Raw genomic sequence first — 25,474 nt, 5'->3', positions numbered from 1 at the left:
TTCGGATCCTGGGCACAGACTGGCACCGCTCGTTAAGCCATGCTGAGGCAGCGTCCCCCATGCCACAATTAGAAGGATCCACACCTAAAAATACACAACTGTGTATCGGGGGCTTTGGGGAGAAGAAGGAAAAATAAAATCTTTAAAAAAAAAGAACAGGGGCTGGCCCCGTGGCCGAGTGGTTAAGTTCGCGTGCTCCGCTGCAGGCGGCCCAGTGTTTCGTTGGTTCGAATCCTGGGCGCGGACATGGCACTGCTCATCAAACCACGTTGAGGCAGCGTCCCACATGTCACAAATAGAAGGACCCACAACGAAGAATATACAACTATGTACTGGGGGGCTTTGGGGAGAAAAAGGAAAAAAATAAAATCTTTAAAAAAAAGAACAGAAAGAAAGTCTACGCTAGAAACACACCCTAGAGAAACACCCACACACGCACACAATGGCATATATAAGAATGTCTGCAGCAACACTGCTTGTAAGATCCAAATGCTGGAACCAACCTCAGTGTTTACCAACGGAGCAAGAACGAATCCTGGATAGTCAGAAAGCATCAGGATGAGCCAGGGCTACACGGATCAACATGGGTAGGTAGAACACCGGAGTGTGTGCTGGGCAGCTGAGGGAAGGCCTGCAGAGGACTTTGAGCCCTTCTGGTCTCTGGGGACTGCCCTCACCTATAGCCCACGTGGCCCCAGCAGGAGCACCCCCCAGTCACAGGTCTTGACGAGGCTCCTCAGCAAAGCTGGTCCCAGACTTGGAACGAGGCACTTCCTCATGCTATCAGGTGGCTAAAGATTGAGATTTAAAACTAGGTCCTAACCTGCCCCATGTGGTGAGTGTTTAGGGAGAGAGAGAAGGAAGCTGGCTACAGAAAGGGGGATGAGTATGCTGGGCATGGGGTGGCAGGGTGGGGGCACCGACGAAGAGCTCGTCAGGCAAGCATCACCTCTGAGCGGGCCATCTACTTGTGGGGGAGTTGAGCCAAAAACGCAGGCATCTGAAATTTCGGGGAAGGGATGAAAAGAAGTGAAGAGGCAAGGTAATTCAAAGGCCAAGTCAGGGGCCGGCCCTGTGGCCGAGTGGTTAAGTTCGCGCACTCTGCTTCGGCGGCCCAGGGTTTCACCAGTTGGGATCCTAGTCGTGGACATGGCACCGGTCATCAGGCCACACTGAGGCGGTGTCCCACATAGCACAACTAGAAGGACCTGCAACTAGAATATACAATTATGTACTGGGGGGCTTTGGGGAGAAGAATGTAAAAAAAAAAAGATTGGCAACATTTAGTTCAGATGCCAATCTTAAAAAAAAAAAGAGTTTAAAAGGGTGAATTTAAAAAAAAAGAAAAAAACCCCCCAAAACAAAGGTCAAGTCAGTAAAATAACTATAAGTTCAGCTCTCTGGCCTCCTAGGAACAAATGACAACAGAACCAAACTGTTTCTGATTAGAAATGGGAGCATTACATGGGTCAGAACAGAGATGGGGTTTCTGGCAACAGCACGGGGAGCGGTCATGAGTGTGGGCTCACAGCTCTGATGGGCCAACTATTAGCTGTGTCACCTGGGGCCTCACTCCACTCTGCATTCCCATGTACTGCTAGGGTTGCCAAAGATACGAGATAAATCCACCAAGTGCTAGAACTCTTAGGCGCTTAAGAAATGACGTGACAAGTCAAGATAACCCAATAGGCAAGATTCATTTCTATGACCCTCCGCTGAGATCTTGAAATAACTTTGTTATTCTCCATTAATAACAACTGTGGTAATGGGATTTTTACTGGCATGGAGATCAAGAGGGTGACATTTCCCTATTTTCCATTTGCTGGACTAACTTCCTCATCAGTTATCATCACTGAATCATCTAATATAGATTGTATACACCAACCTTGCAGGGGTGTGTGAGTGTGTGAGTGTGTGTGCGTGCGTGTGTGTGTGTGTGAGTGTTGGGGTTGGGTGGGGAGGAGCTGGCACTGGGAGTTTTGATACCACAACTGGGTAACTAAGAATAAAAATGTCCACATCCCCGCCTTGTCCCACCCTGCCACATTCCTGGGCATCAGGGTCAAAGAAACAGATCAACTTTCCAAGACAAAATAATAGGTTTCTAAAGCTAGGGCAGAGTCACATAATAGCTGTATATACTAGAAACACATAAGAGCTTTTGTATAAAGCCTATATTATCCCCAAATTTCAGATGTTGAATTACTAACTTTTTCTTCTGAGATCAGACCAAAATAAGTTCTAAGGCGGCTTATTTGCCATATTTAGGATGTTCATGTGGGAGCAATGACAAACATCTGGCTATGATACTTTCTGGAATTTTGATTATTCCTTCCTGGCCAGAAAGAAAATATTAAGTTTTTACTGGAATAGTAATTTAAAGTCTTCTAGTATGGAACTTCATAACTGAGAACTTGTATTCCTACTTGTCACATGTTTAAGCTAAAGCTTGTGTAATTCTTAAAAAAGAAAGCAAGCTCACTCTAAAAATTTTGAGTATGTTAAAGAAAAAGGGAACGTGAGCACAGATTAACAATAATAAACCCTAACGCTCACTAGAACCTGATCCCACTTGACAGCACAGGCACGGGACGCTCACTCCCGGGTGACGTCTCACACCCCCAGTATATCCCAGACGGTTCTTTTAATCAGTACAGGTCACTTCTTCCACAACACTAACTTCCAGACGACAGGAAAGCTGAAGTCACGTCACTTCCTAACCCTGGTAGGGAATGATCAGTTACTAAAGGAGTGACTGGTCTAGCAGAAGACCTCTCTGCCTGCTGCCCTTTCTCAAGGAGCGGGATTAGACACTTTTCACACCTGACACGGCTTAGAGCTGAAAGCACGCAGGACTTCGCACACAGGACAAGGCAAGCTGACACATGGCTTCCAGATGGTGTCTTTCATGGCTCACAAAAAAAGACTTTCTAGAGCTGAGGCCAGATTCCTATTTTCAAAACCACAGAGTTCATTTAATCAACTGAAAACAAATCAAGACTTTACTAGATCAAAAAAATGACCACTGACTGATCTTCGGGTAGCTAAAAGTCCCATTGATAAATGTCAAACATCACTTAAAATAAGACACGATTGAAGTCTACACAAACGGCTCCACCCTAAAGTAGTCACACAGGTTTCCCTCCCTTTCTTTGCACCACTACAATAAATGCCCTTCCACACAAAAAGAACGATTTTAATTTAATTAGTAATCAGTATGAAGAACCATAAAGTCTATCTTACAAATCCTAGTAAGCACAAGTTTGTTGCAGCAAAAAATCTAAATGGACGAGCGTAATCATAAATATCGGGAGTTATTACTTACAAATGAAATAAATATTTATTTAAAAATACAGTGTTTCAATAAAAGTTTCTGGTTCTATAAATTTACATGACAACTTGACAATTAAAAAAATTTTTACAAGTAAGCTTCCACTCTTTGCCAGCTTCATTTCCCCAGGTTCACTATGGCCAGCCCTCAGCTGCGCTTTCTCTGTGGTCTTCACAACTCTGGGATGGAGAAATGTTCTTTCCCTATGCGGTAACTGGGCTAGCAAAGGGTTAACTTCAAAATTACTCACAATCTATCTAAAAGACCACCCCCGAAGATAACTTTTTAGTGGCACAATTCTTGTACTTCTGGCTCAAAACCATCCCTTCTTTAGCCATTAAAAATACCTTTTAAAACTTCATCTCAAACCACAATGAGATACCACTTCACAACCACTAGCTTAATAGTCAGATACTAATAAGCGTAGCTGAGGATGTGGAGAAACTGGAATCCTCAGAACATTGCTGGTGGAATGTAAAATGGTACAGGCACTTTGGAAAACAGTCTGTCAGTTCCTCAAACAATTAAACAGTGTGACCATGTGACCCAGCAATTCCACCCACAGGTATACATGCAAGAGAAATAAAGACGTATTTTCACACAAAAACTTGGACATGAATGTTTATAAGAGCATAACTCATAATAGCCCAAAGGTGGAACGTCCATCAGCTGACGAATGAATAAACAAAATGTGGTCTGTCCATACACTGGAGTATTATTCGGCCATATAAAGAAAGCAGTGCTGATACAGGCTACAACGTGGATAAACCTCCAAAACATTATGCTGAGTGAAAGAAGCCAGTCACAAAAGACCACATATAATTCCACTCCATATGAAGTGTCCAAAACAGTGCAATCCACAGAGAAAGTAGATTACTGTTTGCTTAGAGCTGAGGGGAGAGGGGATGGAGGGTAGGGACGTGATAGCTAAAGGCTGTGGGGTTTCTTTTTGAAGTGATGAAAATGTTCTAAAATGGAATCTGTGAATATACTAAAAACCGCTGAATTGTACACTTTAAATGGGTGAATTGTACGGTATGGGAATTATATCTCAACAAAGTTGTTAAGAATTTCAGCTCAATTTTACCCTTCAACACTACTAAACACTGTTTGAGAAAGAGCAGACCGTAGCTTCCAGCTTCAAACCATCCTGATTTATGGACAGCAAGAATCAAATAGCACATGTTATCTAGATCTAGAAAGAACGAGCTGGAACAAAATACTCCCCAGCACCCAATCAACACCACCAGCTTCTCTGTCAGCAGTTTTAGCTGTAGAAACATCTGCCACTATTGTGGCGGTCTGCACTGACAGAAAGCAAAGTTCATTTGCACACTCTGGGAGATGGGAGAAACAAATAAAACTGGAGACTCAGAGAGCTCACCTTTCTGAAGAAAATATGAGAGCAAAGGCTGTCTTTCTTTTTGGAGACAAACATGAAACAATTAACCACAGACTGACGGAAGGACAGACATGAGCACCACCAGGGGGTCTGCAGGACAAGTTGCTCTGTATTTTCACTAAAGCAAACCATAAGCATTTAAAAAATAACCACATGTCAAATTAAGTTAAAAAGGTCCCTTAAGTATAAACCTTCAATATTGATGAGCAGATTCTACAAAGCCCACACCGTGCCAGTGTTTTGTAACCAGTTGTATGCAGAAGCCACTGTTTTCCAAGGTAACATCAGCACATCAACCCTGCAAGTTTACAGACACTAGTGCTTAAGATTCGAGTAAAAAATAAACCAAATAAGCAGACAATAAGATAGGTACAGACGCCCCCCAAATCCAAAACAAACAAAACAAAAACACTTGAATCCCTCAGGTCAGAAAACATTGCTATAAAGGGAAAAATTCAAAACATTCTTAAAGAAAGCATGTTAATCCAGTCTAACTTTTGATTTTCTTCATTCAATACATATTTACCAAGCAAGACGCTGTCCCAAACACTGAGGACACAGCAGCAGATCGAATAAAGCTTCGGAACTTGCCTTGGTCCAGGAGGAGAGAGGCCACAGGCAAGCTCTGGGACAGGGGGTGTCTGCCCGAAGACTCACCTTTTGTGCTGCCAACTGAGACACACCCAGCCAGGGATCTCACTGCTCTGCACACTCGCTGCCCTGCACCGAGAGTCTACAGCATTCTACAGACCCAACCACAACAATCTGTGTCTCTAGTTCAAATATAAAGGCAGGTCGGGGCGGGCCGGGGGGACACAGAGAAGACCAGTGGATGAGTGACAGTGGAACAGTGATGCGAGGCCAAGGTAGGCAACTGGCCTTGATCTTTGGATCTTTTGAATCTTTGGAGCTGTGGCCCACAGGAGATACTGGGGAGAAAGGAGAAGGGCAAACCTGCCTTCTGGGGCCAGCCCCTTCCAGAGGGCCATGGGGCAGGCACTTCCCAAGGGCTGCTCCGCTTGCTCAGGGCAGGCCCTACAAAGCGTGTCATCAGGCCCACCCGCCCAGCCCAGGGGCACCAGACACTAGAGCTTCCCAGACACAGTCTTCTTCCCAGAGACTGCGTTCCTGATCCACCGGCACAGCTATTGTGGTCGACTGCAGAAAATGGCCACAAATTCGTTGGCCCTGCCCCATCAAGGTAGCTCTACTTCTCCACCCCTTGAATCTGGGTTGGCCTGGTAGCTTGTTTTGATCAGTAAGACCTGGAGGAAGCTGCAGTGCATGAATTTCAAGCCTAAACCTCAAGACATCGCACAGCTTCCACTCCTGAGAACGTTTCCAGCAACATTTGAACAAGGCCAAGATAGCTCGCTAGAGAGTGAGATTCTGCATGGACAGAGGCTCAAGTTGGGGCCCCAGACACGCAAGTAACGCCATCCTAGACCACCAGCCCCTGCGAGCCAGCCCAGACCAGAAGAGCCTCCAAGCCAACACTCAGACATGCAGTTAATATTAAATATTTGTTGTTTTAAGCTACTAACTTACAAAAAAAGTATTGAATTTTAACTCTTCCGAAAAGTTATGCATCAGTGAGTAAGACAACTTAAAAAGTAGCCTAGGGGCCGGCCTGGTGGTGCAGCGGTTAAGTGCAAACATTCCGCTTCGGTGGCCCGGGGTTCGCCGGTTCGGATCCTGGGTGCGAACATGGCACTACTCGGCAAGCCATGCTGTGGTAGGCGTCCCACATATAAAGTAAAAGAAGATGGTCACAGATGTTCGCTCAGGGCCAGTCTTCCTCAGCAAAAAAAAGAGGAGGACTGGCAGCAGATGTTAGCTCAGGGCTAATCTTCCTCAAAAAAAAAAAAGTGCCCTACCCAACTCAGGACGTGCAAAAGCAATTGGATTCTTTAATTTCTGGTAACTCTGCCAGGTATATTAAAATACCAAACATGATGGTTAGATTTGATTAATAGAAACAACAACTCAACTCAATAAAACTTCGACAAGCTCTAAATATTTTGAAACCTTTACAAAATGCTATCTCTGATTTTCTTAAGTATAAAACGACCCAGACACTCAGTATAAGTGAGTTTCTCAGAGAAGGATTACATCTTATTTATGACTCAACAAGAAATGTGTGCTTTTTTCTTTTTTGGTCCTAGTTTTAGTTGATAAAGTCCATTAAGCAGGACAAAAAAAGATCTCTAAAAGTAAATTATAAATAGGGTAATTCTTTTCTTTCTTCCTTCCTTCTTTTCTTTCTTTTAAAAATTTTGAAACTGTTTTAGGCCTAGACCATAGCAAACGTGTTTATCATAGGATGGCCACACGGATATTCTTCCAAACATTTGTCTGGAAGAGATTTGGGACCCAGCTAAATGCCCAGACTTTAACCTGCTCCTTGCAGGTGATTCATCAGAGAGTGCCATGGTAAGACGGGGGAAATGCGTCAAGGGAAGAGAACCAACAGCTAACCACCAGCTCTCCAGGGTTCCAAGCCTGCCTGTTTCAGACCGCCTTCCCTCTGAAGGCTGCCTCTTGCAACAGAGGAGTGAGTTGGCAAGTTGGACAGACAGGTCCTACCAGTTTCAATTACCAATGCCCAGATGAAATGATATTTGATTTCTTCCTGAAATAAGACCTTAAAAGAAGCATTTGGGGCCCTCTGAGTTCAGACACTAGGAATCCAGGCACTAGATACTTGCCATCAAACACTCAAGCAAGAGAGGCTGGAAGTCCTGGGCTCCAAGCAAGAGGACAGGCGGAAGGTGCTCCTACCAGGCCTCCTGCTGGCTCCTCCCTCGCCTCCTCCTTCCCCCACCCCTGCTGTGCTCACCTCCTCTTTCTCATGCAATGCATTCTACAATTAGGCACCACCAGAGCCTGAAGGGGGTTTGCTTCACTCACGCCTCTTCACAGCCTGGCCCACAGCTCAACAACCTTTTTATTTTCTAAGTAGCATCTTGAGTTCTTCACAGAAATCCCTAAGCACAAATAAGCCTCCTGTTAAAGTTTAAGTTCATTCTCTCATCCTTACTTTTGTGACATCAGAGCTAGCTTGGCCTTGCTGGAAGGTTGATGGAAACGCTCTCAGGAGTTGAAGCTGTGCAGTCTCTTGGTCTCTCGAGGGCTAGGCTCGGAATTCGTGCATTGCAGCTCTTATGTCACAAAAGTAAGGACAGGATTGAATGAACTTACACTTCAGCAGGAGGCTTTTGTGATATTTAGAAGGAAAAGCTTCTAAAGATATTACTTTAAACCAATATGAAAGTATTAGAAAAAACAGAATATATTTATGCATTACATATGAAAATAAATAATTTTTAAAAAGAACATTCATTCTAACGCCATTTAGAAAATCAGAAAAAATGTTTTCTAACATATTGCATGGGTCTAAAAAAAGTTAAATATGTATATATATATACTTAAATATATATACATACATATATATGAACTTAAATACATATATATTTGCTATACTCAATTGTTTTTGCCAACATTATCAGTGCAATCTATTATTAGGGAATTTTTAATGTTTCTTAAAAAAAAATTCTTTTGGTGAGGAAGACTGGCCCTGAGCTAACATCTGTGCCAATCTTCCTCTATTTTGCATGTGGGATGCCACCACAGCATGGCTTGATGAGTGGTGTAGGTCTGCACCCGGGATCAGAACCCGAGAACCCTGGGCCACCAAAGCAGAGCGTGTAAACTTAACCACTACACCACCAGGCCAGCTCTTATTATTAGAGAATTTTGAAAATAAAAATTTTATTGCTGACCTAGAAAAACAAGTTCTATGTTACTCACACTGTGCAATACATCCTCATGCCAGGCTCTGTGCATAGTGAGTTCTCAGTCTTCATCCCAGCTACTCTGAGAAGAGGGGGACTATGATCACCCCCACATTTCAGACGAGGAAGCTGACACATAGTGAGGCTAAGTGACACCCCTCACCCAGGCAGCCAGTGGCTAACCCAGGGAGATCTAGGCAGAGGCAATCCGGTTCCAGTTTGTGCTCCACAGCACTCAGCCAGCCTCTCAAAAGTGAAGAATGGAAAGACCAATTATGTCTGGATTTTAAAGGAAACTCAGAAGAATACCACTGTTCAAAGTAGAAGGAGAAACTCAGATTCACTGCTTCCAAGGATTTTATTGTGCGTCACCAAAGCCACTCTTGGTCAAATTGACAAACAGGCAAAGTCTAACCAGCAAAATGGAATTTGGTACAAAATACTTGAATTTTAGAAAATATAAGGAAATATGCCTCCAAAAATCATGCTTCTTACCTCAATGTCAAATATTTCCACAGTGTTGTCCAGCAGCTTCACTCTGACGTGCAGGTGCTTCTCTTGCATTCTGGCCGATGTCTGTCCCGTTCCTGCCGAGAGAGACTGCCCAGGCTCGAGGGTGCTAACTCCTGCAGGGATCTGGGTGCCCAAGCGTGTCCCTGGAGTTTGCAGGATTCTGTATGTTCCTTCTATCTCCCCCATTCTTCACCAGCTAGGAGTGAAGAACACGCTAAAACAAAAAGACCCCAAAGAATTATCACCAGTTATTTCAATATTTAACATAAAAATCAGGTACACTATTTCTGCAACGTCTATGAGTCTTAAATTACATCAAAATAGTTAGAAAAAGATTATCTTCTACTCCTATGTGGATGGGTGGAGGATAAAATCATAACAAGCACCACCCCCAATAACAATATTTTCTGGGTGCTTCTGTGAGCCAGGCAGTGTTTTAACTCACTCAACCCACAAAACCTCAAAAGAAGCCACATCATCACAACTCACCTGGGAGAGGGCAAGAGAGGTCAGCAGCGCCCGCATCTTTCCCAGGCTGCCTCGAGTCCCCCTGCACATCCTCCCTCCACCAGCCCACATACGCACTGTGCTGACCACATGCTGTAAGTGCCGGGCGGCATGTTTTGGCAAAGGTAAACGGTACCACAGCACAGTGCCAACGTGTCAGGCAGCGCGGCAGGCCTCTCCTCTCCGCTGACCGGGTGGGGAAAATGTCAGTAACAGTAGGTGAAGACAGCCAGGCCTGCTTGCACGCCTTCCTCTTTCTGAGTTTCACCCAGCAGGCCGCAGTGGGCACCACCAGTGGTTCGGGAGGTAATTTCAGACACAGCAGCGACGACAGCCCAGGCGAGTGTCATGAGGACCACGCGTCTCGTGTCAGGAGGCGCACGCACGGGTCAGGCCCTTCCCAGCCCCTGCCTTACCGGGTCCTCCAATAACCTTGTTATCATCACCACCCACCACCCACTTAACTGATGACAGCAGCGAGGGGCCCTTGTGGCCTTTTCAGTCCTGCCAAGGGAGAGGTCTCTGGTTTTAAGCTATCAAGTTGAATAGGGCTAATCACTTCCTTGTTTTTTGTTTTTTTTTTTTAAAGATTTTATTTTTTTCCTTTTTCTCCCCAAAGCTCCCCAGTACATACTTGTATATATTCTTCACTGTGGGTCCTTCTAGTTGTGGCATGTGGGACGCTGCCTCAGTGTGGTTTGATGAGCGGTGCCATGTCCGCGCCCAGGATTCGAACCAACGAAACACTGGGCCGCCTACAGCGGAGTGCGCGAACTTAACCACTCGGCCACGGGGCCAGCCCCTCACTTCCTTGTTTTTAACAAAGAAAGAACAGGCTAAGTATCAGCTAGAATCTAATAATACTAGGGTGCTTTTAGTTGTATTTATTAATATAGTTATTTTCTATTTACGGCAAATTTCCTTCTTAAATATATATTTATGTTTGAAAGTCAATTTGAAGAAAAATACTTCACATAGCATGGCAAAAACAAATGTCAGAGATTTAATCCAGAAAGAATGTAGCTGCTGCAAAAATTATTTTATTTCACTTAATCATCTTCAAAAAGTCACTACTAATTTGTGGTACAATGTTTGAGGCTCAGTCTCACTGAGTCCCTAGGCCGTTCCCCTGACAACTAACTGCTCTGAGGCCCCTGGCCCCCTCCTCCTTTTCATGCTCATTTTGTTATCAAGCGAACCAACTCTTGAACTTTTTATCTGTTGAATTAAGTTCAAAAACCTTCTCTGTGACCCGCTGCTGAGCAACTGCTCCTGCACCCTTACCCCACCCAGCAGACAACCTTCCAGCCACCCGGGCGAGAATTCTCACGCATGTCTGACTCATCAAACAAGCAAGCGGAAAATGAGAACGCTAAAACCCCCAGGAAAAGTGAGTAAAATGATGAGACTGAGTGTCATTTTGCCAAATATGTCTCCCGTCCCACTTCCTTCACAAATGAAGGATGGTCTCCCTTTGTGGACAGGCACGTTCATGACCTGAGCCACACCTGTCTTCTTCAGAATTCCTAAGTTGTATGCTCCCTGTGGGCAGGAACTACATTCTTAGGGTGAATGTTGGCTAAGTATTTACTTAACGTCCCCGGAATGGGAGAACATGAACTGCCTCCTTACCCCACACACTGTACAGACGACAGTCACAAAAGACACGGACTATGGTCACAAACAGAACCACACTGTAGAAAAGCACTGTCTTCATGCCACTGATGTCAAACGTGAGATACATGAGGTTCTGGGAACCTTAAACATGAGCTCTTTCATTTCAATTTTACAAGCTCGAGTAGTTAATGCAAAAGTAAGAGGCTGTGAATGAAGAAGGCTCCCTTGTAAGTGTCATCAGTGTGAAAAGAGGTGAAAGTAAGTTCTTGGTCAGTCACGACATTTACCCAATGCTGAACCACCAAGAGTAGGTTTTTTTCTTTTTGAGGAAGATTAGCCCTGAGCTAACTGCTGCCAATCCTCCTCTTTTCGCTGAGGAAGACTGGCCCTGAGCTAACATCTGTGCCCATCTTCCTCTACTTTATATGTGGGACGCCTACCACAGCGTGGTGTGCCAAGCCGTGCCATGTCCGCACCCAGGATCCGAACTGGCGAACCCCGGCCCGCTGAAGCGGAACATGAGCACTTAACCGCTGCACCACCGGGCCAGACCTCAAGTAGGTTCTTCTAAAACAAGCTATGGGATGTTTTATTTGGGGAATCAAAGCAATCCTTCCCCTTTTAAGTAAAGCTACAATTCTGAAAACATATATACAACCAGAAAACATTTTTAGAAGTCAGTTCTCTTATTTATTCCACTGTGAAATTCTCTTTTACTTTTTCTTAATTTTAGATGCAAAAATTTCTTCCAGTTCTTTCTCTTATACTCATTATAAAAAGCCATACCTAAACACATACTTCTAAAAAAAAAAAATGGGCAAGACTAACCTATAGCATCCAGAGGGACATATTTGGGTGAGAAGACCATAAGAACAACATGCAAGGAGGCTACTACTAGAAAAGTCAGGGTAGTGGTCCCTCTTGGTGAGATGGGGGTCCATCCCTGGGATGGGGTACAGGGAAGAGGTCTCTGGTGTGTCCAGCACAGTTCTAGAGCTTGATAGGGACAGTGTTCACTCTACAATTCATTAAGCCATAGATTTGATTCATGCAGTTTTTCTTTTCCTTTTTTTTTTTTTTTTTGCTGAGGAAGATTCACCCTGAGCTAACATCTGTGCCAATCTTCCTCTACTTTGTATGTGGATCGATGCCACAGCATGGCTGCCAATGAGTAGTATAGGTCTGCCCCCGGGAAACAAACCCAAGCCACTGAAGCAGAGCATGCCAAACTTAACCACTAGGCCACAGGGCTGGCCCCTCATGCAGTTTTTCTATATCTGTGTTTTGTAATAAAAATACATTTAAAACAGCACACTTTTTTTTTGAGGAAGATTTGCCCTAAGCTAACACCTGTGCCCATCTTCCTCTATTTTATACGCAGGACACCTGCCACAGCATGGTTTGATGAGCAGTGTGTACGTCTACGCTGGGATCCGAACTGGCAAACCCCAGCCACCAAAGTGGAGCGTGCGAACTTAACCACTATGCCATGGGGCTGGCCCCTAAGACAGCACACTTATAATTTATCATTGCTTCATCTCTCTTAGGAATGAAAGACGTATTAAGACAAATGAGAAACACTTTTCTTGGTTCAAGGAATACTAAAACAGCTCACAAGAGGAAACCTTTGCAGGTTTGTACACTTTCTGAGTAGCAAACTTACAACCTAGTTATTTTCCTCTAGTTCAAAGTAAGACATCAATACAGCTTAAGCTGAGACTCAGGGCCACAAGATGCTCTTGTTCCAGGTCATCTAAGGGACTTAAGAGGAAATGATCCCAAGGGGTACCCTGCTGATATTCCCCCAAAAATCCGTCTGCTATCACACAATAGTAATGTGGCATATGCTACCTATGTAATAATCTCTTGGCTTTAAGATTAAGAAAGCTTAGAAAGTAAGACGCTTAATAGAAAATTGGTATGTAACCCCAATGCCGTGAATGTTAGTTAACCTTAATCTCAAAGTCTCTCCATCTATTTTAGAACAACAGCATAACTGGACACTTACTGTAGAAACGAGCTACAGCCTGATCACTTAATTCAGCATGACAGTGGGAAAAAAATGAAAGGAAAAATGCACGCACTGAATCTATTTTACACAAATTATAACCTAACAGAAATTACTTTGTTTTGCTTTGTGTGCTTATAAATACTAAAAAGGCAACAAAATGGAAGCCAGACTAGGAAGAGCAAGACCACTAACAGCCCTTGACGCACCAAGTGCTGTGTAGTCCTGGCAGCCCAAGGTCAGATGTTAGCCCCTGTCCACTTCTCTGTGCTGCCAGAGAACCTTTTCAGAAGCCCAGAGGGAAGAGGCGGCGTAAAGAACCAGGGACTTTTGGGGACTCCAGTTTATTTTCCCATCTTCCTTCCATGTGAATGAAATGCTTTGAATCTTCATTCCTGAAATTATTTCTGGTGGCTGGAGACAATTTCTACTACTGACATTTAGTGCTACCTACTTTAAACTTGCCTTCTATGCATATATTCTCATTTAAGAAAAATTAAAAAAACCACCTTGTGATATGTCATTTCCATCTTAAAGTTGGAAAAATTTGGCTCAAAAGTCTGCCAAGGCTTTGGGTGATGACGTGTCAATGGTCTGTAACAAATGTACTACTCTGGGGGGATGATGATAGCACGGCGAGGCTGTGCATGTGGGGGCGCAGGGGGCACATGGGAAATCTCTGTATCTTCCACTCAAGTTTGGTGTGACTTAAAACCGCTCTAAAAAATAAAGTCTATTAAAAAAAAAAAAAAAGAAAAGTCTGCCGTGGAACACATAACTCAGAAGTGACAGAGCCAGGATTCGAGCCCAGCCTGGAGTTGGCCACCTCCCCCCATCTGCTGGAAAATCAGCACGTGGCTCCCCAGGAAAAGCACAGTCCACTGGCCCCTGTAAAGAGAACTGGCTAAAATTTCCATTGTGCTAAAAAGAAAATCCACTTTCCTTGAAACAGTTTTGGTTGCCTCTTTCAGGAGGATCAAAAACATCTTTCTACACTAAGGAAGCAGACTATGGCACTTCTCATTTCACTGCACTTGTCTAATATGCCTGAAATCCACAGCAGTGTTAGGAATGAACTGGCATCGCTGATAATATTCAAATGGAATTCTCACCCAGCTCCTCCACCACAGGCTGCACTGCCTCTTTACTACAGGGTAGCAAGAGAGGATCCTTTTTAATTCCCCTTCTAATAAGCATGACTGATATTTTCTTAGCAACTAAGTATTTTTAAGCAACTGAATAATTCAGTCAATGTAAGGAATTGGGGAAAAAATATTAAAACTTGTACAGCAAGAACTCAAAGAGCTAATGAGAAACAGCTGGCCAGATGGAGGGCTGGCAGGGGCACCCGCACCTGCGTGAACATGGACGGCTATGCACACACACCTCCTCCCCAGGATACAGCTCCGCTGGCCCCTGGAAGCCAACACGGCCAGAGCATCACAGAGTCCACTTTGGTCCCACAGCCTGGGGAGAAGGGCACTGCAGAACTCGCCTGCACGCGCGGCTCCATGGCGCTCTGGGATGCAACGTCACCTGTGCGAAGCCTACGGCCCGAGGAGAACCTGAACTCCAGGCAACGCTGTGCTGCAAACACCAGGAAGGGCAGCAGCAACCTCAAGAGCCTCTGCTGCTGCAAGGGCAGCTCACGAAAACAGAAAGTGTCTACCAAGCTGTGATAAAAGGCCAAGTGAACAGGCAGGCACTAGTGGGACACGAGGAAGCACGCAGGAGCAGCCAGGGGCGGAGATCTGGAGGCAGCAGCCTTGGGGTCTAATTCCCATTCTGCCATGAATAAGCTGGTCACTTCAGCACTCCCAGCCCTGGCTGTTATTCTGGAAAATGAAGAGGGAGGGAGGAGCTAATCAGGTCCTTTTCAACTCTAAGAATCTGTGGCTCTGTGATAAGACAGCTCAATGTGAAAATGAAAAGAGATGTGTTTTTTTTTTTGAGGAAGATTAGCCCTGAGCTAACATCTGTTGCCAATCCTCCTCTTTTTGCTGAGGAAGACTGGCCCTGAGCTAACATCCATGCCCATCTTCCTCTGCTTTATACATGGGACGCCTACCACAGCATGGCTTGACAAGCGGTGCCATGACCGCACCCAGGATTGACTGGGAAACCCTGGGCCATGGAAGCGAAACGCATGCACTTAACCACTGTGCCACGGGGCCCGCCCCAGAGATGTGTTCTTGATTCCAACTAATTTATAGTATTTAGTAGCCCAAAATTAAATAAACCTCATAAAATCATGTTATCCTTTCCTTCCTACCTCCTCATATGAAATAGCGGCTAAATGTCTGCAAGAAAAGGAAGACCACTCATAGACAAATTCAGCACTGCAATATAAACACAGATTATTGGTCCAAAGAGATGACTTTGGACATAACCAATATTAGCAAACCTTACAATTCTACTTTTACTCCCTAGGTTTTTTAAAGAATTGCTGAACACCAAACAGATGTCAATATTTTAGGCCTTCTACCATCAGGTGCTCTGACTTTATGTTAAACGAAATTCTATTCACTGAAAAATAAAGTTTTAAGAGCTGGGGTGGGCCCAGTTACACACTCCACTTTGGCGACCCAGGGTTCGCAGGTTCAGATCCTGGGAGTGGACCTACGCACCGCTCCTCAAGCCATGCTGTGGGAGCATCCCATGCACAAAAAAACAGAGGAAGATTGGCACAGATGTTAGTGACAATCTTCCTCAAGCAAAAGGAGGAAGATTGGCAACAGAAATTTGCTCAGGGCCAATCTTCCTTACCAAAAAAAAAAAAAAAAAAAGTTTTAAGAGCTGAAATGAATCTGGATAACTGACTGATTCTCAACACATTTTGTTTGTTTTTGGTATGAAGCTGCCCAATTTAACATTAAAATCTTCACAAACAAAAGCAGGAAGATCTCCATATGCTCCTTTGGTGTGAAAGTGAATAGAAGCAGGCTGCAAAAGCAGGTGCATAGAACACTTACTTTTGTTAAAAGAGGAGGAATGTACACATATTCGTTTGCTTATATTCAAACAACGGCAATAGAAGGATAAACTAAAAACTAATGAAAATAGTTAACTATGGGGGGGCTCTGAAAAGACAGTGCTGGAAACTGTGCTTCTAATATACGTGTTTAGTCATGTTGATGTGGGAACCTTGTAAATGTTTTTACCTGATTAAAAGCAAAATTAAATCAGTGTTTTAAAAAAGCCCTAAAGACTCAAGCACAATGAAACAAATGATCCTAACTGTACATTAGTACAGAGGCTAAACTACAAAGAGAGTTACTTCAAGTGACTTTAAAACTCAGTGACTTCTTTCTACATCACTCGTGATATATATCCTAAAGATTAAAAAGACTACAAGTAAAACCAGAATGCGGCATATCCTAATTTCTTCAATACATGGCTATAAAAGAAAGCAAGGGGAAACAGAAACAATTAAAAGATGTTCTCTGCCAAATGCTATGTGTGGACCTTATTTGAATCCTGAATCAAATATTTATGGAAAAATTGGGGAAATCTGAACACTAACTGAATATCGGATAATATTAAGAAGTACTGTTAATTTTCTAGGTGTTTTAATATCGTATGTATGCAAAGGGGAAAAATGCCCCTATCTCTTAGACATACACACTAAAGTATTTATGGATAAAATAGAATGATGTCTAGGATTAAAAGAATCCAGGGAGGTGGGGCTCAGCGGAGGGGACTACAGACCAAACCCAAACCACTGCCCATATGTTGATTACTGAAGCTGGGTTTGATATACTGTTTTCTCTACTTTTGTATTTGGAATTTTCCATAAGTTAAAAAAAAAAAACAGTTCCAGCAACAATTTTTGATGTACATAAAGATCCAAGGAACCCTTGGAACAGTTCATAGCTGAGAGAGAGGGAGTGTGTGAGGCTCCCACACTATGAAATGCTGGCCCAGTCCCTTAGTCTCCACGGGATATCACAACCAGGGAATGAAGCTGCTTGTTGAGAACACAGATCCAATTTGTGGAGAGGTGAGACTAGCACCCAGTGTCCTGACTGCTGGTCCAATATACCATAATGCAAATTCTTCAAGATTAAAAAACAAAAAAAATGAGTTAAAAAATTGTACATCCATGCATTATAAATTCACTCTTTCCCTTGTCACTTCCTTCAGTTATATATTTTTCAGTTCTAAAATTACCACTTATTTCTTTATATCTTCTATTTTTTTTTGGCAAGACTATCTTTCCACTTATTTCAAGAGTACTCTTACTTCTCGTAACATTTTAATAAAAGCTGCTTTAAAGTGTGTGTTAGTTTTTTATTGCAGCCTTAACAATTTACCACAAACTTAGCAGCGTCAAATAACAGGCTTTTATTATCTCAGTTTCTGTGGGTTGGAAGTCTGGGTGCAGTGTAGACTAGCAGAGCTCTCTGCCTAGGGTCTCACAAGGTCTAAGTCAAGGTGTCAGCTGGCCTGGGGTCTTATCCAGATGCTCTGCAGGAGAACACACATCCAGACTCATTCAGTTCTGTTTGGGTACAGAAGTGAGGCCCCCAGTCCTTGCAGGCAATCAGCTGTTGGTCATTTTTAGCTTCTAGGGGCTACCTGCACTCCTTGGCCTGTGGCTCCCTACATCTTCAGAGCCAGTGTGCTGGCCTTCTTATGCTTCCAATCTCTGCCTTCCCCTTCTGCTGTCGGCTGGAGAAAGATCTCTACTTTTAAGGGCTCATGTAAGCAGAGAGGCCCATCTGGATAATCCAGGATAACCTCACTATTTTAAGAACAGCTGATCAGTACTCTTATTTACATCTGCAAAGTGCTTTTGTCATGTAACGTAACATATCCCCAGAAGTAACACCAGGGGTGAAGGTCATGGGGGCCAAAATTCTGCCAATCCTAAAGTCTTTGTCAGATAATTCCAACATCTGCATCATCTTGGCTTTAGCCTGTCTTTTCTCTTGAGAGGTGGTATTTTCCTGGTTCTGTGCAAGCTGGGTAATTTTGGATTGTATCCTGGACATTTTTAATATTGTCCTGTTATGCGACTCTGGGTCTTGTTTAAATTCTGTGGAGAATGTTGGTACTTTTGCTTTAGCAGCACCGGCCTGGCTGGCTTCAGTCTGTAAATCCCGACTCGCCATCTGTGGCTTATGGTCTCAGCGTCACCTCCATCTTCAGAGGCTCTTTCCTCCCTGTACACCATCACCAAGCAGCCATCCTGGTTTCCAGGCAGTGGTCTACCCCTTAGCTAAGTTCCCAAAGTCTCTGGTAAGCCATTCAAGGTCAGATCCATGTGTGCACAGCTCGGCATTGAGCCCATAAGTTCATAAGCAACTTCAGGGGTCACTTTCCTGAGCTCCTCCCGTTCCATAATCTCCCTGGTGGACTTTCCAGTGGCTTGGGGCTCCCCTTCTCAGTCCTCCAGCCAGAAACCTGGGGCTTTAGTTATCCTGCTCTTTGGTGCACATCCTGTGGCTGCACCCTTGCCTGGGACCCAGCTGCAGAGAAAGAAGCAACAGTGGCTCCCCGCTACTTCCTCAGATTTTTAGGTGTCTGCAGGCTCCTGCTGCCCCAGAACCAGCTGCAGGACAGGGAGAGAGAGGAGAGAAAATGGTGGCTTTCCCCCACTCTCTCTCCTGGAGCCCAAACTGGAAGGCTTCTCCCTGGTTGCAGCTGGGGCCCAGCCCTGGGTTTTGGATACCCTGAGACCAGGCTGGGACTGCTGGAGGAAAACCAGGAAACTCACTGCTGGTAGAAGTGTACTTCAAATTCTAGCCTTTGTCTCCAATCTGCCTGTCACCATTTACTTGTCAGAGTCCTCAAATAGATGCTCCATGCAGCCGTCCAGGCTTCCCAGCCATGGTCAGTGCGAGACATGGGGTGCAGTGCACTTACTCCATCTTCCCCAAACCAGAACTTGACATCCATGCATTTGAAAACATGTTCTCAGTGGTTATCTCTGGGAGAGGGAAGAGGGGCAATTTTTATTTCCTTATTTCCAATGTTCTGCATTTCTCAAATTGTCTACAGTGATGAGCACACATTACTTTTGAAACCTGATGGCTTTTCTGCAGACTACTGCATAAGTACTACCTGCTTTAGAAGGCTTAACTGGTGGGGGTCACCTACAGCATGCCATTGCTCACCTCCCAAGAGAAAGCAGGAATAACCTCTGTGTCTCCTCTAGGAGTTGTGCTTGTTCTTCTTTGTAAAATAGTTCAGTTAAAATAAAATTAATATTCTTAAACACTCTGGAGTTGATTTCCTGTTCAGATATGGAGACTTGTTCCCTCAACATTCATCTTACTAACTACCAAAGCGACTGGGATTTTAATCGTGAAGGAGACAAAAGAGTAAGAGATAGTGATTTAAACAATTTGCAAAACTACCCAGTGTTGCTTCCTCCTTCCCAAACACATTCCCACTAGCCGCTGGAAGATGCACTGAGCACCCTCACCCCACGTGCCTCTACTGTTATCTGGCATCAAGCCAAGGGCCAGAAACTGCCCCACGCAAAAGCAGTGTGACTATAAATCTATTCTGCTGCCAGTTTCTGGGCCCCTCACTTGCACTGGCCCCTTCTAAGGTCCCAGGAAAGGCCCTAAGCAAAGTGTGCCTATGGTCACAGCCTTTTGTACAATTTACAAAAAATACTCCAATTGCAATCAATTAAGACGGCTGCCTCTTTCCACTCTATGCCTCCATCCCTCTTTCCCTTTATGTCAGGTAGCTTACGAAGGGCTCTTGGCATTTTTGGGATCCAGTTAAGGGCACAGCGAGTTGGAAACACATTTGGTCTGGGTTATGGGATACATTTATGTTGTCTGCAGCTACTTCTGCGTACACTTAAGTTATTACTAGCCACCTCAATGCAGGTATGGCTTCTGCCATCACTCACTGCGCCTGTCTGCCAGGAGTTTACCAGACAAATGTGCAGCGCCAGGGGCCTTGCCGCACTGGGGGCGGATTCAATGGTGCCTGGCCAGAAGTGTGTGGGCCGTGCGAAAGCAACAAATTTGAAATATGGGAGCCAGATGCTCATTTGTGAGAAAACTATCATCAGACACGTTAAAATGTAAGCGAAGAGTTCATTTCTCAGTAGTCAAAACTGTAGTTCTCTCCTGAGAGAAAAATAATTGATAATGTAGCAGTATAATTATAAATGTATCACAGATCTTTTTACTTTTTTGAATAGAATCGTGCAAAATAGAATTTATCAGAATGCCTGCTTTTCTGAGACACACACCTGTACCTGTACTAGAAACAGCAAAGATATCTATACGTGAAATCATGTTTGACGCATCCTACCAATAACAAAAATTTATGATCAACTATGCTAAGGAATCACTGAATTCTTTCTACAGTATTCTCTGTCATGCAAAGAGGCAATTAAACAGTACACAGCCAAAGAAAAAGTCTTACAAAGGTGTATCAGGTAATTAACTAACAAATATGCTATTTTTCCAGATTTAGTGGTCAGCCTTTTCAAATATGTAACTTATTTACTTTTCTCATTCTAAATAAATATTCACTTCCCAAATTAATCTTTATTTGTAACACTGTGTTATTTTTTAAAGAGGCCCCTTCTCCCAAATTGTATAAGCTTCAGGTCCCACAAAACTTGGCATCTGCCCTTGTCCCAGATGAAATTTGATTAATTCATTCAAACATTTATTTGCACTTCTTCTCCATCAAGTAAGTCTAAGTACTTAAGGATCTGAGAGTTTATCAGAGAGAATCTCTCCCATTATAGTGGGATAAGACAAAGACGACAGTATGTTAAATGGCGGTGAGGGCCATGGAGAGAGTGAAGTGAGGACAGCAGACAGGCCTCTGGTGGGTAGAGAGGGAGGGGGAAGGCCTCAATAAGAAGTGAGCATCTGTGTCAGGCCTAAAGAAGGTCCTGGGCACAGCGCAATGGCCACTGTGTCCCAAGTGATGACCGCAGCTGGGAGGCCACACCATATCCTCACCCACATCATCTCATTTAATCCTCACAGTTCCCATAATATAGATCAATGAACTCAGGCTCAGAAAGGTTAGTGACTTGCTGGCAGTCACTCAGCTCTGCAGGTGGCCTCAACCCCACCCTGATTTCAGGCTGTGCTGTCTTCTCTCTGGTTTAAGAGACCCCACATGCAAAGCACAGGGCACATAAAGATCTAGAAGGGGAGACAACTAGATAAGAGGCCAGCACCACCTCCCAAGTGCAGTCACAGAGAGCAGAAGGAATGAGGCAACGCCGAGGAAGAGGGCACTGCCAGCGTGACCCAGAGAAGCTTCCCAGGCATGAAGTCAATGCTGGGCCTTGCAGTGGAAAGAAGACCAGCTGGGCAAAGAGCAGTGTGTGCACAGACTCGGGACTGCTGGGCAAGTGTGAAAGGCTGAGTGTGGCTGGGACCTGGAGGATGCCTGCAAGGCTGGGCTGTGAGGGATCTCCGGGGCCAACCTAAGAGGTCTGATGTAATCTCATGCCAATAGCAATAAGAAGGACAAGCTGGGGAGAGACAGGATGAAGGGAGATTCACCATTGCATCCTACAACATTATAATATCTTTTTGAATTTTAAAATGGCTATAAAGCAAAACATCAGTTTAGGGAGAAAACAATCCCACGATTTTAAAATGAAACTACTTATAGCACTCTAACTTCCCTTGATCCTTGTCCACGTTACCACATATTTTTATAACAGTATAATTGCTGTGTAACACTGTTTTGCTTTTTCGTTAAGGCATGTTTTTGAACATACTTCCATGGATCAAAATGATACAAATTTTGTTAGGAGGCAAGGACAAGAATGAGATTGCCAGGCATGTTTCCTGGCTGTGGAGTACTCTTTCATACTGATACACAGGGGTTACACAGCAGAGTTTGTTTTCAAAACTGGGATTCCAAAATCAAAGTCTTTATCACATACTGCTAGCTGCTCTCCAAAGGATTAGACCAGTCTACAGAATCACCACCCAAGTTACCGATCCCCAGAAACCCACCAAACACTCGGCTTTATCATGTTATGTTTTGTGGAATCTTCACCTTTTTTGACTCCCTGTTGCTAAGGTAAAACCTAGAGTCAAAAAATATGCTACAGTCCAAAGATGCTCTACACATCCAGATCTCAGAGAATACCACCAGCGTGACCCTTGGCTCAACACCCAACTGTATGGTGGGGTTTTCCTGTACACCTAACACTATGCTGTGTGCAGGAAGCTCACGACCCACTGAACGAAAAGGGGAGCTGGCAAGCTGATGAGACAGTGGGTGAAGGAAAAACAGGAACAAACCTGAAAGGGTAAGCAGCACTTAGAAAAATCTGTTGCTGTCTGAGTACACAGGAGGTGTGGATGTAACCAGAAGCAGGAGTGTTTGGAAAGAAGGAATGGAACAGAAGTCCTGGAGCCATATGGAATTAAAAGGGCTTGCACGGAATCATCCATGCATCAATCTTCGCTTGGTTAATCGAGTTCAAATCCTTCCCTGCAAGCAGGACAACTCTGCTTAAATACTGCCTAGTTTTCTCTCTACTGTCCACTCGGATTACTCTTCTACCTGATAATATAATGGCTAACATTTATTTAAGCACTTACGGTGTGCCAGGCATCTTGCTAACAGCTTTCAACTGACAGTATTCACAACAAGCCTGTGAGGTAGGTAAATTTTAACCCCATTTTATTGATAAGGAACCTGAAGCAGAGTTATATGAACACATCAGATAAACTTCCTCTTTGAAAAAGAATTGGTACAGACAGAACCTGGAAGTCCACTGGGAAAGGATGTTCACGCGTGCAAACGAGCCAGCAAACTCTGGCAGTTCAGGAAACTGCACATCAGCATCTAGTCGAAACGGCTCAGTGCGAACTGCACAGTGAGAATCTGCAATAAAGCACGTGCAGCAGAGAGGCACGGCCAGGGCACCATCCTAAACCAGTCACTCCACTTTCTCTACTTTAAAATGGGGCTGTGCAACCTGGCCACGGCTTCTTTGCAGATTTTGAGGACCAAACAAACAAAAAAAAACAGGCAGGAAGCGCTTCACAACTCTTCACACAGAACTGTGACTTCTGGGGTACAGGAACTCACAGATACAGAAAATTAAAATTATATTTGGCCTACAAGTAAAGATTGTTCCACATCGGTCTACCTCGAACATATTCTTCCAACTCTCTGGCAGGGAGAAAATCTGTGTTGTTTGTTGTAATTCAGTCTACACACAACCAACACTCTAACCCAGTGCCACCCCATGGTTATCAAACATTTCCACGGTGGTCCAGCCAAAGCTACCTGATGGAAATAAATAAAGGCAGAGAGAAAAACCACCCTTTAAAGATTTAGCCCTGGGATTTACATCTTTCCATCCTATCTTTACACTATGTATTGACATTATTCTCTTCAACAAGCCTTGTTTTCACAGCCATTGCTGACTAGCATATGAAAGGCCATGAGAGGCTGCTGTCGCCAGCAAAAATGGAAAAGGTGCTTGTGTGATGCACTGGGCCATATTCTCGTCCCAGTTCTCATGGTTTTCCTTTAGGACGCTCCCCACGGCCTTAGGAGTATTTCAAGATCTTAGTGTAGTAAAAACATGAACACCGAACACCAGGTTCGCACCTTTAAGATACAATTTAAGGAAAGGCCAAGAAGGGCGTGATTACACGCCAGTGCGAGCTTCCACCCGTGGCTCTGCGCGGGTCGCCACGCCGGACACCCCACAGGGCATCCCACCGGCCTCCACGCCCCGACCTTCCCAGGTCCACCTGTCGGCCTTCACCCTGGGCCCTCCCCGGCTCATCCCGGGCCTCCGAGCTGGACCCTCGCAGCCCGCCCCTCCACCTGGGACCCTCCCAGGCCTCAACGAGGGACCCTCCCGGGACCACACCGGGCTTCCAGCGGTACCCTCCCCGGCCCACCCCGGGCCTCCAGCGGGACCCTCCCCGGCACACCCCGGGCCTCCAGCGGGACCCTCCCCGGCACACCCCGGGCCTCCAGCGGGACCCTCCCCGGCTCACCCCGGGCCTCCAGCGGGACCCTCCCCGGCTCACCCCGGGCCTCCAGCGGGACCCTCCCGGCACACCCCGGGCCTCCAGCGGGACCCTCCTCGCCCGCCCCGCGGCCTCCGGCGGGCAGCCTCCCCACACACGGGCCCTCCTCGCACGGGGCCCGCCGCCCTAGAAGGCCTTCTGAGCCCGGGCGTTGGCTCCTCTGCTGGACCGCCGTCCTGAGGGCCTCAGCGCCCGCCCTGCCCGGGGCCTCGGCTTCGGCCTGAGGAGCCCAGCGCCGCGCCCTCGCCCGCCCACCCAGGCCCCGCGTCCTCACCGGCCCTCCGGGCCCGCGCCGTCGCCCGCAGCGGCCTCCGAGTCCCACGCCGCTCCGCCCGCTCCCGACTGCCCGCGGGCCGCCCCCGCCCCGTCCCGCCCCCGCCCGGGGCCCCGCCCCCGCCCCGCGGACGCGCCGCCGATTGGCCCGCTGACCGCTGGGGCGGGGCCTCCGCAGCCCGAGGCCTGAAAGCGCGGCACCGAGTTCTGATTGGTGAACGGAGGAGGAGGGGCGGGGACTCAGCTCCCAGGGCCCGACGGGGTTCCCCGCGGGGCTCACCCCGCCCCAGCCCATGGCCGCCAGCCTTCTTACGCCCACCCGTTGCACTCCTCCTAGGGCTACCGGAACAATGGCCTAAGGGCACTGAGGGCCACTCGAGGATGTGCAGCGGCGGAGGCGGGGCGCGCTGGGGAGGAGGCCCACGGCCCTCTCAGCCTTCGCGGTCGCCCTCTAGCCTCGCTACCTCCACCCGGGAATGGAAACGTGACACCACGTCCCGGGCCTTCCAGGACCGCGACTCGCAGGAACACACACCGCTTATCCTTGGAGGGGATCAGTGAACTAGACATCCTTCAAGATCCCGCCCAACGTGCCCTCCCAGCCGGATCCTGGCACCAGCTGCTGTCCGACGCCCCCACTTGGCTGCCGAGGGGATATATCCAGGATCGATGTGGGCTTGTCCTCCAGGGCACAACGCCTGTGCTTCTGCCTTCGGAGAAGTGCCGCTCCCCGCGGGGCCGCCTCAGGGTCTGAAGCTCGGCAGGGACCCCTCTCTGGAGCTGAGGCCTGCGAAGAGGCCCCCCCCATCGCTCCCTCCAGGTTTCCCCCTAACCGGCCCCCAGAGACACCACCACTAGCCCCGCCATCAGAACCCTGCGGACTGTCATCGCTGCCCCCGGGAACGTGCACACACCACAGGACGACCCCCAAGAGGTGCGCGGCGCCAGTGGGGACCGCGCAGAGCAGAGCCAGTCAGAAGGGCGGGTGACCCGGGGAGAGGAGGAACTAGAGACAGCGGG

General features: G+C 46.1%; 1 protein-coding gene across 3 annotated transcripts in view; it reads right to left on the bottom strand.

Moving 5' to 3' along the window:
- Positions 1 to 24,547, bottom strand: part of FARP2 (FERM, ARH/RhoGEF and pleckstrin domain protein 2) — a 110,200-nt gene extending 85,653 nt beyond the window's left edge. Inside the window, exons 1-2 of one of the 3 annotated variants that reach the window (XM_023642785.2) lie at positions 24,456 to 24,547; positions 9,023 to 9,254 (exon numbers count right to left, since the gene is read on the bottom strand). In XM_023642785.2, coding sequence (XP_023498553.1) covers positions 9,023 to 9,226 — 204 coding nt within the window. In that variant the 5' untranslated portion in view covers positions 9,227 to 9,254; positions 24,456 to 24,547. The remainder of the gene's footprint in view (positions 1 to 9,022; positions 9,255 to 24,455) is intronic. The other 2 variants (XM_023642784.2, XM_070270755.1) reach the window with 2 other exon arrangements.
- Positions 24,548 to 25,474: the final 927 nt, after the last annotated feature.

This window comes from Equus caballus, chromosome 6 (genome assembly GCF_041296265.1).
Source record: "Equus caballus isolate H_3958 breed thoroughbred chromosome 6, TB-T2T, whole genome shotgun sequence".
In the NCBI taxonomy this organism is placed as follows: Eukaryota; Metazoa; Chordata; class Mammalia; order Perissodactyla; family Equidae; genus Equus; species Equus caballus.
Note: the sequence above shows the minus strand (reverse complement) of the source record. Positions and strands in the feature narration are given on the sequence as shown.